Below are 13089 nucleotides of genomic sequence, written 5' to 3' on the forward strand. Positions count from 1 at the left end.
CATATACCTGCAGCCTACAGCATCATACAACAGATAAGTAGCTTAGCAGAACATATTTTGTGCATGCGTGTGTGCATGCGTGTGTTCATTCCTGTGAACATGCACCAGGCTATACAGTTAACATATAGCGCCGCCTTGTGGACATAATATAAAACGACCCTTTAAGGCAAACCTGCAGGTGTTAATTGAATACATTTGAATTTGGGGGTGGAGATGGGGGTAGATTATATAAGTGGCTGTTTTCGTGAGCTTAGCTTACTTGGTTGCGTGTGTGTATGCGTGCGCTACTTGGCTTTTCTGTTTTGTTTTTCTGGCTTTTCTGTTTTGTTTTTCTGGCTTTCCTTCTCCCCCACCCCTGCAGGTTGGTGGGTTGACCGGGACATGGAGGAGCTGCTCGCCGGCGTGCGGAAGGCTGTGTTGGAGCATGGATCTGTGTGGCTGAGGGAGCAGCTGGGCTCTGCACTGGAGCCGGTTCGAGGGTCTGGAAGGCCGGTGACAAGGACTCGTCCGCCGCGTCGGTTGAGTCCTGGAGAGGAGGAGAGGCCCGGCGAGGATCGTGGTGCGGCCTCCGGAGCCGGACCAGGCTGGAGCACCGGTATTTCCCAGGGCGGCGGCTGGGATTTGGAGCGGAGGAGGAGGCGGCGGCGGATGGCAGGCGGCGGTGGGACGTTACGGAAGTGGTGGAGACCCCGGCCGGAGCCAGCTTGCTCCCCAGACAGAGGATCCAGCGTCCGGAGCTGCAGGAGAAGGAACAGTCGTGCTAGGCCTCCGGGGCCTAGCGGAGGCCCGGATCAGGTGTCGTCTGGAGCAGAGTCCCTGGATCTGGAGACAGGGAGGAAGAGGAGCCGGATGGATGGCCGGGTGCATCCTGCATCGCGGTCTGCATGTGCTGGGAGGAGTGGATCAGTACGGCCAGACAAGTACTCAGGGCAGCAGGAGGTGGTGGGCTGTACTCTGCTGTGGGAGGGGGGGTGCTGTTGCAGGTGGGTGTCCCCCTTTTCCATGGGGTCATAAGGGGGGGTTGGTTCAGGTAGGGGGTCTGTGGGTATGTCTGTTTCTCCTGTGGGTAGTGTGCCTTGGAAGCTTTGTGGTGCGTCAGGTTCTTCTGCTGATTTAGTGGGGGCCGGGGGTGCTGGGCCAGCAGGTGGTTCTCCCGGGTCTGGTGGGGCTGAGGTTCTCAGTCGCTCCCGTAGTCGGGCGAGTGGTGCATCTGGCCGTTCTCGGCGGGTTAGGTGTTCTCGTTCCCTGTCCCGGCGTAGTTGGTCGGTGCGTCGTTCTTCTTGTGATAGGGGGGGGGGTTTGCAGTGTTCGGGTCGGGATGTTCAGATGGTGCGGGGTTGTTGTTCTGTGCGTCGGAGGCTTTCTCGGGACAGGGCTACGGGGGTGCAGGCTTGGGGGGGTTGTTTCGTTGAGGCGGCGGGAGAGGTCGGGGGTTTGTGGTCTTTGGCAGCACATTCCAGGAGTCTTTCTGTATCCAGGAGTCTTTCTGTATCCAGGAGTCAGCGGGATGCTAAGGATCGACGGCAGCCGGCCTTACGGCCTGTGAGCGCGACTTCGGTGGCAGCCGCTCCACAGGTTCCCTCGACGTCGGCGCAGGATTCTACGGCCCAGCGGTTCGGTGCAGCCGGTGGATCGGTCGGTGAGTGTCTGTTGCAGTTGATTAGCGCGTTGCCCAGGGCGCCAGTGGGTTGGTTCAGGGTTTGTTGTAGGGGCTTCGGGTTTTGGTGGAGGCGTATTGAATATTTATTCACTAATTCACAGATAATCATTCACTCCTTCAGATATTCATTCATACCTTGATACTCATTAATTCCCTCATTCAGATACTCATTCAAACATTCATTCAGTCACTCCTTCACAGATGCTCATTAATTTACTCACTCAATCTCACATTCTCCTTCATACAGCCTCCCTCACTTGAACTGATGTCCACGGAAGTCTGAGCGGAGCGTACAACCTGTTCTACTCCACAGGGGAAGCAGACGTGCAGCAGGGTCATGTGGCGATGGCCAGTCCGGGCCTGGATATGGGGGTCTCAGTGTGAGCTTGTGTGGAAGATGAGGCGTTTGTTGGAGCTGGTTTGTTTGGTCGGAGATGATTCCGAGACGCAATTGGCGTCATGCGAGGGATAGTGCGGCTATGGAGCGTAGCCGTGGTAAGGTTAATAAGCTAATGGCGAGTTTTGTGCGTCGGCGTCGTGAGGTGGTGGTAAGACATGTTGCATTGGAGGAGTTTTGCCCTAGTTTTAGTGGTAATGGGGTACATCTGTCGGACTTGATTTCTTTAACTTGGCTACTACAGAGGGGATAGAAAAGGCCTTGTTTTTTCTTTAGGGGGGGAGTCCATCCGGCTTAAGGTGTCAAGGGATGGGCTCTTGGCGGCAGCTTGCCAGGTATCCAGGGGGTTAATTTGGTGGTAAGTGAATTGTTGGTAACATCTAGTGGGAGGTTCTTGGCTGTCCTAACCTCAGGTCAGGTTGGGGGCATCTGGGTATGTCCCTTAAGTGGTATTTGGTTATGGTACCTGGATTACTTGGCAAGCTTGGTGTGTGCAGCATTGCGTTTATTGTATATATTTACATGTTTGTGTCTCGAATCATTGTCCTTGTTAACGCACCTATGTTTATGGTTTTGGTGTGACAATGACTCAAATAAAATTGGCTGTGGCCTTTTCTCATCCATATTAAATGGTGTGTGGTGTCATTATTGGGGTTAATGGGGGGGGGGTTAAGCCTAGCCCGGAGAATCGAAGCTACAACTTCAACTACAACTTGAAATAATAGGCAAGGTGCGCGGTTCCATCCATTCTTACTGTAGGAACAAAGAAAAAGTATCTCTCACACAGCTCACAAAAGTATTGTCTTACATATTTAGAGCAAATACTTTTACATAGTGGCATAAAAGTCAGGTGTCTTATCGACCCTTTAAACTTTCCATGATTCCTGACCTACACAGGAACTCTCACACATACATACACACCAACACCACAATGTTTATTTGAGCTATCCCTGAACTACAGGGAGAAATGTAAAAGAGAGGTACAGCTTAGTGAATGAGGGGACAAAGGGACTCTGGGGATGATTATGGGGGAGAGGACCTCCCAACGTTACAGTATGGTCAGAACGGGGGAAGACTGCATTAACTCTGTCTTCACTTAGCCAGTGTGGCAAATATTTAATTTGTTTTTGGTGTGGGAGCAGAGGGAGTGATTGTATGGAAGGCCCAAGTTTTGTTAAAACATTACACTGTTACCAGTGTTTAATATATTACTGTACTTGTTTGCACTTTCATATAAACAATCTCTAATTTAAAATTATCGGTAGTTTGTTACAAGACGTTTTCCTTACTTTTATGTGGGGCGACAGAGCCAGAGTAATCGTCTGCACGGGGAGCCTGAACATTCTAAACTTAACCTTCAAACAGGGGGCAGAACCAAACTTTGATTGGGGTCAGCTGTCATTCAATTAACACCTGCAGGTTTGGCTTAAAAAAAAGTCCCACAACAGTTGGAAGATAAACACGCCCTCATTGAGTTGCCGTGACTCAAATTCAATAGTTTGATGTTATTTTCCTTGTCTCCGCTACCATAATGGTGACAATGTAACTATATAGTTGGGGTTAACTGCACCATTCCAGATTTTAAGGGTCGTTTTATATTATGTCCACAAGGCGGCGCTATATGTTCACTTTATAGCCTGATGAAGCCATTTTAAGGGCCAACTATGACATTTTTCCATTATTTTTTAAAAAAAGCTAATGCCTCATCCAATTTCCAATGAGCAGAATTATTTGTATTAGGTGGCACAATTAAATACGCTTAATATGCTGAACGTATCTCCCTCCGCCACTATTTAAAGGGCTGCCGTAAATAACCTTTTGATTTGGGAAGGAATAACTTTTTTGGCCTTTCTGGAAGTTATATCAGCCACACACACCCCATTCCTATAATGTTTTTAAGGCTCTAATTTTCTTTGCTAAGAGGTTGGTTTATGGTCATAAATCTCTGTGTAATACATGTGGATACCCAAAAGAGATGACGAGGAAACCTTCAGCACCCAGGATCCTTATTTCTAACTCCGCAATGTAAAACAATACATTCAAGTGTCCTTTAGTCTCTTAGTATCAACAAAATACTGTACGCGCGTATAGAGCGATCATATTCTGTAGTGCTTCAGGCGTTAATCCCGATCTTTGGCCACTATTTCTGTGCCCTTGGAACCGTTTAATGCCTCTTACTGTAATTACTGTTCCTTCTCTGCATGCTGTATGACCGAACCTTGCAGGTGTCCTGTTTTTTGTTACAGACAGAACACAAATGCTGTCACTGTATGTACTTTTGTGTTTTGCGCTACATTGTGACTGGTGTGTAATGTATGTTTGGTACTTGAATAAACTTGATTCATTGTTTCTGTATCTTACAGTATTGATTGTACAGCGACTTACTGAACTAATCAGGATGCTGTTTAAATGTCTTCTACAAACCCAAAACCCATGAAATTAGGAAAGCAATTCAAAAGCAGCTGCCTCGCTCTCAGGCCGGGTGATAAGATAATTCAGGAGCCAAATGAAACACTGGCCACAACTACCCCCCCTGCTGGACAGGGATATAACTTGTCTGAATACACAGTCCATGTTATGCGTTATACAGGTTCTCATCTACCTCATTTACATCAGTTATATTTCTTGAACTGGATTTCTTATACGTAGTGTGTGAATATATATTACACAGAAACACGCACTCTTATCTGTGATGACCATTATTAAGGTTTACATTTATTAAGCGCTAAAGTATCCCGACTCACTTTAGAATAGGCAATTAAAGTATCTCAGTTTATAATTTGTAGCCTTCAGTTGTATACTAAAGTGATTTCATGCCACCAGCGTGGCCAGAAATTTCGGTCTTCCTTAGTGAAGATATCCTCAAGTGCACCCAATCTAAAAATCTATATATACAATTAAATACAGGCAGCAACTGGGACAGAACCAGCAACCATCTGTTTTAGAGGCACCACACCTTACCTTTAATCCACTGGTGATTCAGATTGTCCTCCTCCCCACGGATATATGATCCTCAACTGCTCCACCTCTACAAACATGCAGCCGCTTTAAAAATAGAGACTATAACATTATACAAAGACATCATCATGGGATTGACCAAGCAACCTCCTGTATCGAAGATACTTCTTCTAACCTATACGCCACCAGATAGTTACACATTATTCCGCCCCAGGAATATATGATGCCTGACTGCTCCACATATACTCATTTGCACCCACTCTAAAAAATTACAAATAGCGACAACAACATTATACACTTCAAAGCAAATACATCACATCTGTATTTTTCACATTGCTTTTAATAAAAGTTAGGTTTTTACATTTTTATTTCTTGTAAGTTACACACAGACTTTACTTCTTCAATTGTTGTAAAGTGTCCTTTAGAAATGGGGTACCCCCTAAGTAGAGCCCCCTTCACTCATTGTTCGAGGTCATAATCATCATCCACTGCCCAGTTACAACATACGGATCATCTGCGTGGCACCAGGCGCATCTTATAGCGTTTAGGGGCCTGTGAGATGCCAAACACCGGCGTGAGGTCAGGAGTAGATTTGGGGTCTGGCCAGTGGACTTCAAAGTGAGTGAGCAGAGCCGTAAAAAAGAGGAAAATTTCCATGCGAGCGAGATTTTCTCCAAGGCAGCTTCGTGGGCCTGAGGAAAAACAGAGTCAGCTTGAACAGGACAGTTCTGGGCAAAGTGTCTAAGTGGAACAGCACCTTTAACTACACACAAAGTTATTTGTAACTCTATTGTGTTAAGTAGTTGCCTATGTTTGTGTCACATGATAACCATTTCCAGAAAAAGAAAAAAAACACCTGATCCAACAATTCCTGTAGGAAGGGTCTGGGTGTTGGACGGTGTAAGGAATGCTCCATTATTACGTTGAGCCGGTTGGGTGAAGCAGAGCCTTCATAAAGAACGTTCCGCTGCTTTCTTCGTGTTTTGTTTCCACTTACTTTGAAACACAAATGTTACAATGGTTACTCTCCCCTTGCTGCTATATATCGGGGTAAGTAATCTATACGTCTGTTTGCAGTACATATAATGATTAATCCAACTTGTTACGATTCAGTCTTAATGTTACAAATTGGGTGATATGGTATGGTAATACACGACTTTGGATTCGTGTTTAACTTACAGCGGTATATTTCAACCTGCATCAATCTTATTAGCGGTTTAGAAACAATATTATTACTTGTTTACTGTCCAAAACACACAATACAAAACCTTTCAGGTTTTACGCCAGCGCAGGTGCATGAGACACATTCTTACTAGCTGTTTCCACATCAGATTTGTTTAAAACAAAATCAAAATCTGGGTGTCACCTCCTGAGCAGTAATGCTCCTAGATGCTCTATTATGTCCACCAGGTAACTTGGAGACCTTTTCATACACATACTGATATGTGTCCAAGAAACTGAAATGGCAAGATAAATATCGCACCTAAAAAATAATAACCAACTTTTTTTTTTTGCCAGATGCCTATTAACCTACTGTGATGAAGTGTATAAAGTCTTTGCCCAAACAAGAAACCAAGGGGTTAAACCCTCTAAACAAAAAGTGGGGCGTGTGTATTAGGCTGCAGAGTGAAATAACTTTATTTTTTACTTTCTGTGTCCTGTCTTGCTGTAGGAGTACCCTGCGGAGGTGCACGCTACTACACCTTCTAACACTCATCTTTACCCCAGGAATTAACCTGTGAAGATTAAAAACACATTATTAGTGCATGCGGACCAGGTGTTAATTCACTATCCACAGTATCTTCCTTCCCCAAGTGCAGCGAGGGTATGTACCTAGTTTCGACATGATGCCAACAATAAGGTCCTTATGTCACGCTTTCTCATCCGTGTGTATTTGTGGACTGGCTGGAAGCTGCACATGTGCGATACCCAATACCACCAGTGTCCTACTTGAACATTGGTGCAGCCTTTTTGTCTTCTTAGGACACGTATGCAGTATATAATAGCTATAACACGTAAAAATAGTGTGACAGAGGCACATACCTGCAGAGAAGGGTAAGAAGGATTCTTGTTTCAGTAGCTCCCCATCCTCGCTCAGAAAGTTCTCTGGATTAAACTCGTTTGGATACTTCCAGTAAGTCTCATCAAAGTGAAGTGAAGAGAGATCTGTGATAATGGCGGTTCCCTGGAGCAAGACAGGTAACGATTTATCATAAACAAAGAGCCTGCTAAATATAAAAAGTAATGTTTGGGGCAGAAATACCATGCACGGCTCTGTATGTTAGCATACGGACTTTACATCTAATTCTTGATGACATAGGGAGCCTTAGTTGAGACGAATCGAAGCAGAAAAGTAGTCAACTAGAATTTGGTGGGTGATGTATAACTGCAATGTTAAGCGAAAGTGGAGAAAATAGATTTATGGTATAAACTTCAAAATAACAGATGGAATACTCAGTATGAGCTGAACTCATGATTTGTAACAGTGCTGGGGTCCCTTGATAATGTCGCATTGTATGTTTGTGTGTGATATATATGGGTGGATACATACACACACCTTAGAAAATTACATTTCACAAGAACACATTTGACAAAACAGTCTACCAACTGTAAAGCCCTGTGGTTTGCGGTAATACACACACCTTTGGGATGGTGAAACCATTAAGTTGTACATCTTTTGTTGTTCCGTGAAGCACTCCTAGAGGCACTATTGAGCTGTAACGTTGTACTTCGTGTAGAAAAGCTTGCGTGTATGGCATGTACACCCTGTCCTCATAATTAAGCCTGCCCCGGTCTCCACGAATCTTGTCTATTTCCTTTAGACATTTCTCTGAAACACAGCCAGAACGCACCTTGTTAAGAACTCTTTAGACTGTTCATTTCCATTGGGTGTAAAGGACTTACAGTACAGGATCTGGGGAGAGGGGTGGCCAGCCTTTTTTTGTACATTAGACAACACAAGTATTATAAAAACCACACCGCAACCTAAAACTTTTATTTACTTATGCTGATGGGGAAGGCCCTCAGCAAGCTCCATGTGGCAAGTCCCTCTGGGTGGTGTCCCATGACATCCTCATCCTGGGACCTCAGACTACAGTGGAAGCGCCACACACAAGATGGCCAAGGTGGAGCAATGTGTACGGAGTGAAGTCACTCCATTTTGAATGTGGCGCCAATGTCAAATTTGGTGCCTTTCCCTTTCTATTCCCTTTATTAACCATCATAGAACCATTACATATTGCCCTCTAAATGGCACACCTATGTTGACCATAGTGTATTCTATCTCTGTGTGTTCTATTGCTCTTGTGTAACCTAGATTGACCCATGGCCGCTCAAACTCAAAAGGCTCAATGCGACGGGGAAGGGGTTGTAGAGTGAAGAACTTTTCTGAGACCTACATGGGGGGGACACCGCCCTATCCTGCACCAGCGTCTCCTCTATTATGCTGTGAGTGACACATACCTTGAATATCTGGAAAAGCCATCATGTAGAGCAGGCCCCACTCCAGGCTTGAAGATGTGGTCTCTGTCCCAGCCACAAACAGATCAGCCACGCAGGTAAACAGATTCTCATGATCAAACACCTTCTTGCTGTTCTCCACTTCTTGTTCCTAAATAAGAGACCCCATGAAACAGACTGTGCTAAATGGCACCTGAATGCACAAATGTAGGTCGAGTTATTTTTTACCCACAAATCATCAAGCATTGCTAGGAATTGTTTTCTTAATTCACTGTTTCACTTTGTAAACCTGTTCATGATCACAACACCTTCTCCAGCTCTTCCAGATAACAATCTATGTAGTCTCTGGATACACCGAGTGTCCTGGTTCTCTTATGCTCCTCCAAAATCCTTTCAAGAAATCCAAAAACAACATCTACGTTTCGGATAATCCTTCGGTGTGGCAGCGGGAGATAATGGACAAATCCAAATGCGTTATACAGCTGAAAGTTGGGGGGGAAAAAATGAAAATACCTGCCCACATATACAATTACAGATCAAGAACAAGATATTTTCTCATCCAATGTGATTTTATATGCATGGTGTATATTACAGATTAAGCATCACAATCCTCTGCAGACAACAAATACCAGCATCTTTTGTATTATAGCATTGTTCTAGCTTCCTTCAGTGCAACAATGTATCTTGCTATATAGCCTAAAGATACTTCATCCTTCTCACCTACTCACTATAATCAGCTGACCACAGTCAACCAGTTATCTGTGGCACAAGGTGAACACTTACCCAATTACCGCACAGAACTTCCTCACAAACTATTCTCAAAAATAATATTTTATCATTTTAGCAATGTTACTCATTTGATGCTGGTGCTTTTACATACCTGTGCCCAAAAGCTAGAAGCCATCTTCATGTTTTCATGGACGAGATTAAGAATGTCACGGAATGTAGAATCATCATAATCATACCGTCTCCCAAAGACAATGGAACAAATTATGTTGGACACAGCATTATCGATGACAAAGTGAGGGTCGACCAGGTTATCTGAAAAACACAGGCCAGGTATCACACCGAAAGGGGATCACTCAACCTCAACAAGTAAGAACTGGCCACGAACAAGGCTCTCTCTCACACGAAGCAACAGCAGCCCAATCAAAAGGAATTCTTGAAAGCAAATGGGGTGCCACAACTACCACTGATTGGAAAACTAAGGATTGGATTAACCATTACAATAAAATCATTAAATAAAGTTATAGTGGACTACGCTGTTGAAAATATCAGATATGAGCATCAGATCTTTCAGCATCTTGTCCACCACAAGATGCTGAAAGATTAAGCATCAATTTATGTACGCCGTTACCTTTGTTCTGTTTCATATACTGGATTAAATGCACACTCTCCTCGGAAATCCTCTCTTCCATGGAATTTTTGCCCAGGCCAAAGTTCCTTAGTGTGGACAGAGTGAAACGTCTGTGCTCCTTCCAACCACGACCATAAGGAGAAACAATTAAACCTGGATTGGCACCAGAGGTTAAAGTGGTGATGTTTAACAACATACTTATCACAAAGATTATTAAACAACAATGCCCCAAAAAGATGATGCACAGTATACCAAAATGAGGTCTTGTTGGCATCATGTTGGTAAAAGACAGCCTTGAACCAAGCAACGGCTCTCCAGGAGTCCTCACACTTATTAAGGAGTAAGACTTGAAGTTGGTTCCTTTACTGATATATCTGAAATGTATGCCTCTCTGGAATGGGGTGGTGTCTCTCTTGTGTCAAAGGATCCTCAAAACAAATATATACCGATCATCCGTAACATTATGACCAATGGCAGGTGAAGGGAATAACACTGACCATCTTGTTATCATGGCACCTGTCAGTGGGTGGGATACATTAGGCAAGCGAACATTAGGTCAGCTTCAAAGTTGATGTCAGAAGGAAAAAGGGGCACGTGTAAGGATCTGAGTGACCTTGACATGGGCCAAATTGTGATGGCTAGACAACTGGGTCAGAGCATCTCCAAATGTGCAGCTCTTGTGGGGTGTTCCTGGTCTGCAGTGGTCAGTATCTATCAAAAGTGGTTCAAGGAGGGAAAGGCAGTAAACGGGCGACAGGGTCACGGGCGGCCAAGGCTCATTGATGCACGTAGGGGAACGAAGGTTGGCCTGTGTGGTCAAATCCAACGGGTGAGTTACTTTAACTCAAATTGGTGTCAGAACACTCCGTGCATCACAGTTTGTTGTGTATGGGGCTCCGTAGCCTCAGACCAGTCAGGATGCCCATGCTGAACCCTCAACTGCCGAAAGCTCCTACAATGGGCACGTGAGCATAAGAACTGGACCACGGAGCAATGGAAGAAGGTGGCCTGGTCTGTGAATCATGTTTTCTTTGACATCACATTGCACCAGGATACATCCATGGAGGCCGCACCTCACAACTTACAGGACTTAAAGGATCTGCTGTTTTCATCCCAAAACATTTTTTTTCTGTGTTCTGGGCCATGCCACTTCTTTAATCTCAGGACCTATGTCCATATGTATCTCCTACACAGCAGTCTTGGTGCCAGATACCACAGCACATCTTCAGAGGTCTAGTGGGGTCCATGCCTTGATGGGTCGGGGTTGTTTTGGGGGGCAAAAGGGGGTCATAATGGTATGGCTGATCGATGCATTTTATATAATATAGAAATGACATCCAGAGTTAGGCCACAAGGAGTGTATGGGGCTTACCTCGTGTACCAGAAATGAGCTTAGTAAGTCTGTTCTGAGGTCGGTCTGCAAACTCGTTACCCCTGGTAACCAAAACTTCTTTCAAATCCTTGATACCTCGAACCACCACAGCTGGTACAAAACCCAGTTGTAGACTGTACACTGGACCATACACCTTGGAGAACTGAAAACAAAAAGAGAAGCCTTATATTAGCCTTTTATTAGCGTGTGCGTGTACAGTGATATTTTAGGAAAAGCTTTGTAAGAGCACATGTGATTTTTAACCATGTGACCACCACATTCTATTTCTAGCACTGATGTAACAGATTGCATTGTGTGGCAGTAACACAATTAGTGTTACCGGTACACCATGACTACATGTACCGCCCCATGCAACTGGCTCCAACAGGTAAAAATCAGTCATTGCAGTCAGGCATACAGTGCAGAGGACAAGGTCAGTACACAGCACGCATTGCTGGGATACAAAGGGGCCAAAGAACACTTTACATCATAGAACGACAGTAGTGTATTCACAAATACTTGTGCATGCACACCTAAGTGACAATACAGGATTACCTATCAGTTGGCAGTTCTAAAAAGTCAATGTCAAATAATGGATACTAAAACCTCATTGACACCATATACATTCAGTCATGTAAAAGCATGTGCTGTTTGCCCCTCTTGGACTTATGTCCCCTTGTTAGAGACGTTTCCCCGGCCCACTCCAATGTCTCAATACTTGTTAAGGAATAGCAACACTTAACTCTCTGGCTGTTGTCAAACTATTCTGTCTGTGTTTATTTATACTTCCATGGAATCATCTTTAAGACAAAATACAGCTCCTTTGAACCTTGGCAGAATAGTGATAGACTTATTGGTGATGATTTAACAGAGACAAAAGACCAATTTGACAGTACTAATTAACCAACTATATATATATATATATATATATATATATATATATAACCAATTTCAAACGTCTGTCCTGGACTAATACATACGATGCATTTCGCACAACCCCAGAGAGCTCTCACCTCCTTTATATCCTTTAGGGGATTGGAGAAATTAATTTGCAACAAGTTGCCAATGATGGGCAGCGCCAGTGGACCCGGAGGGAAAGACTTTGGTCGAGATATCTTCCACCACAGGAAGCCCAACAGGGCCAGGGAAAGCAGCAGTACTTGGCTGAACTCCATGACAGCTGATTCCTTCTCTTTCAAACAGCGAACACACCTTCCAGTTTCTTCTACAAGCCAAAGTACAGCCCACAGATTCTCCCACACCCAGAACGGACAATGAGAAAGTGACTGCAATTGAGTTGCACAATACCGTGCCTTACTTCCAGCATTTGGAATGTCAGTAATCTCTTTCCAATGGGCGGCCCAGTGGGCGTTGGAGTCCACGGCAGACGAAGAGCCGTAGGCTGCCATTCCTGAAAGTGATAAAAGAGAGACGTAAAGTGTGAACAGAGTTCTCTGAATATGATGTGTTCAGAGGATACAGCTACGCTCAAAGCAAAGACATTATGTAATAACACTTAAAAAATACTAAGTAGGCAACGCAACAGAGGACACATATGGACAGCAAAGAAAAGGTGCAAGAGCTACAACTGGTATATATATCAAACTAAACAGTGTATAAAACCATCGATAAACATTAACATCCTGGTATTTTTGGAGAAAAATGCATTTGGCATGATCGTAACTTGATAAGAAATTGAGATGGAACAGAACATTTCACTGTTCTCCTCTTTAACCTATCCTTTAAGATATTTAAGGGGGGGGCCCTTGGCCTCGACAGCTTTTATCTCCACTGATTTATCATTTTGCGTGGAACATTTCTGCTTTTCACGCTTTGCATGCCCTCGGAGTGGAGCAATGTTTCACTCCGCAGACGCACAAATCTCT

The 13089-nt window shown here is 44.4% G+C and overlaps 1 protein-coding gene across 1 annotated transcript; it reads right to left on the reverse strand.

Annotated features, from left to right (window-relative positions):
• Positions 1–5525: 5525 nt before the first annotated feature.
• Positions 5526–12612, reverse strand: LOC149299074 (cytochrome P450 2J6-like). Its single transcript, XM_089486575.1, has 10 exons — positions 12522–12612; positions 12217–12428; positions 11204–11366; positions 9832–9984; positions 9355–9515; positions 8783–8956; positions 8478–8610; positions 7658–7845; positions 7059–7200; positions 5526–5707 (listed from the first exon to the last, which is right to left on the reverse strand). Exons 1-10 carry the CDS (start codon positions 12610–12612, stop codon positions 5526–5528), a joined length of 1599 nt encoding a protein of 532 aa, XP_089342701.1.
• Between the last annotated feature and the right edge of the window lie 477 nt (positions 12613–13089).

This window comes from Sceloporus occidentalis, unplaced genomic scaffold, assembly GCF_023333645.1.
Source record: "Sceloporus occidentalis isolate IW3139 unplaced genomic scaffold, rSceOcc1.0.p SCAF_29, whole genome shotgun sequence".
Classification (NCBI taxonomy): domain Eukaryota; kingdom Metazoa; phylum Chordata; class Lepidosauria; order Squamata; family Phrynosomatidae; genus Sceloporus; species Sceloporus occidentalis.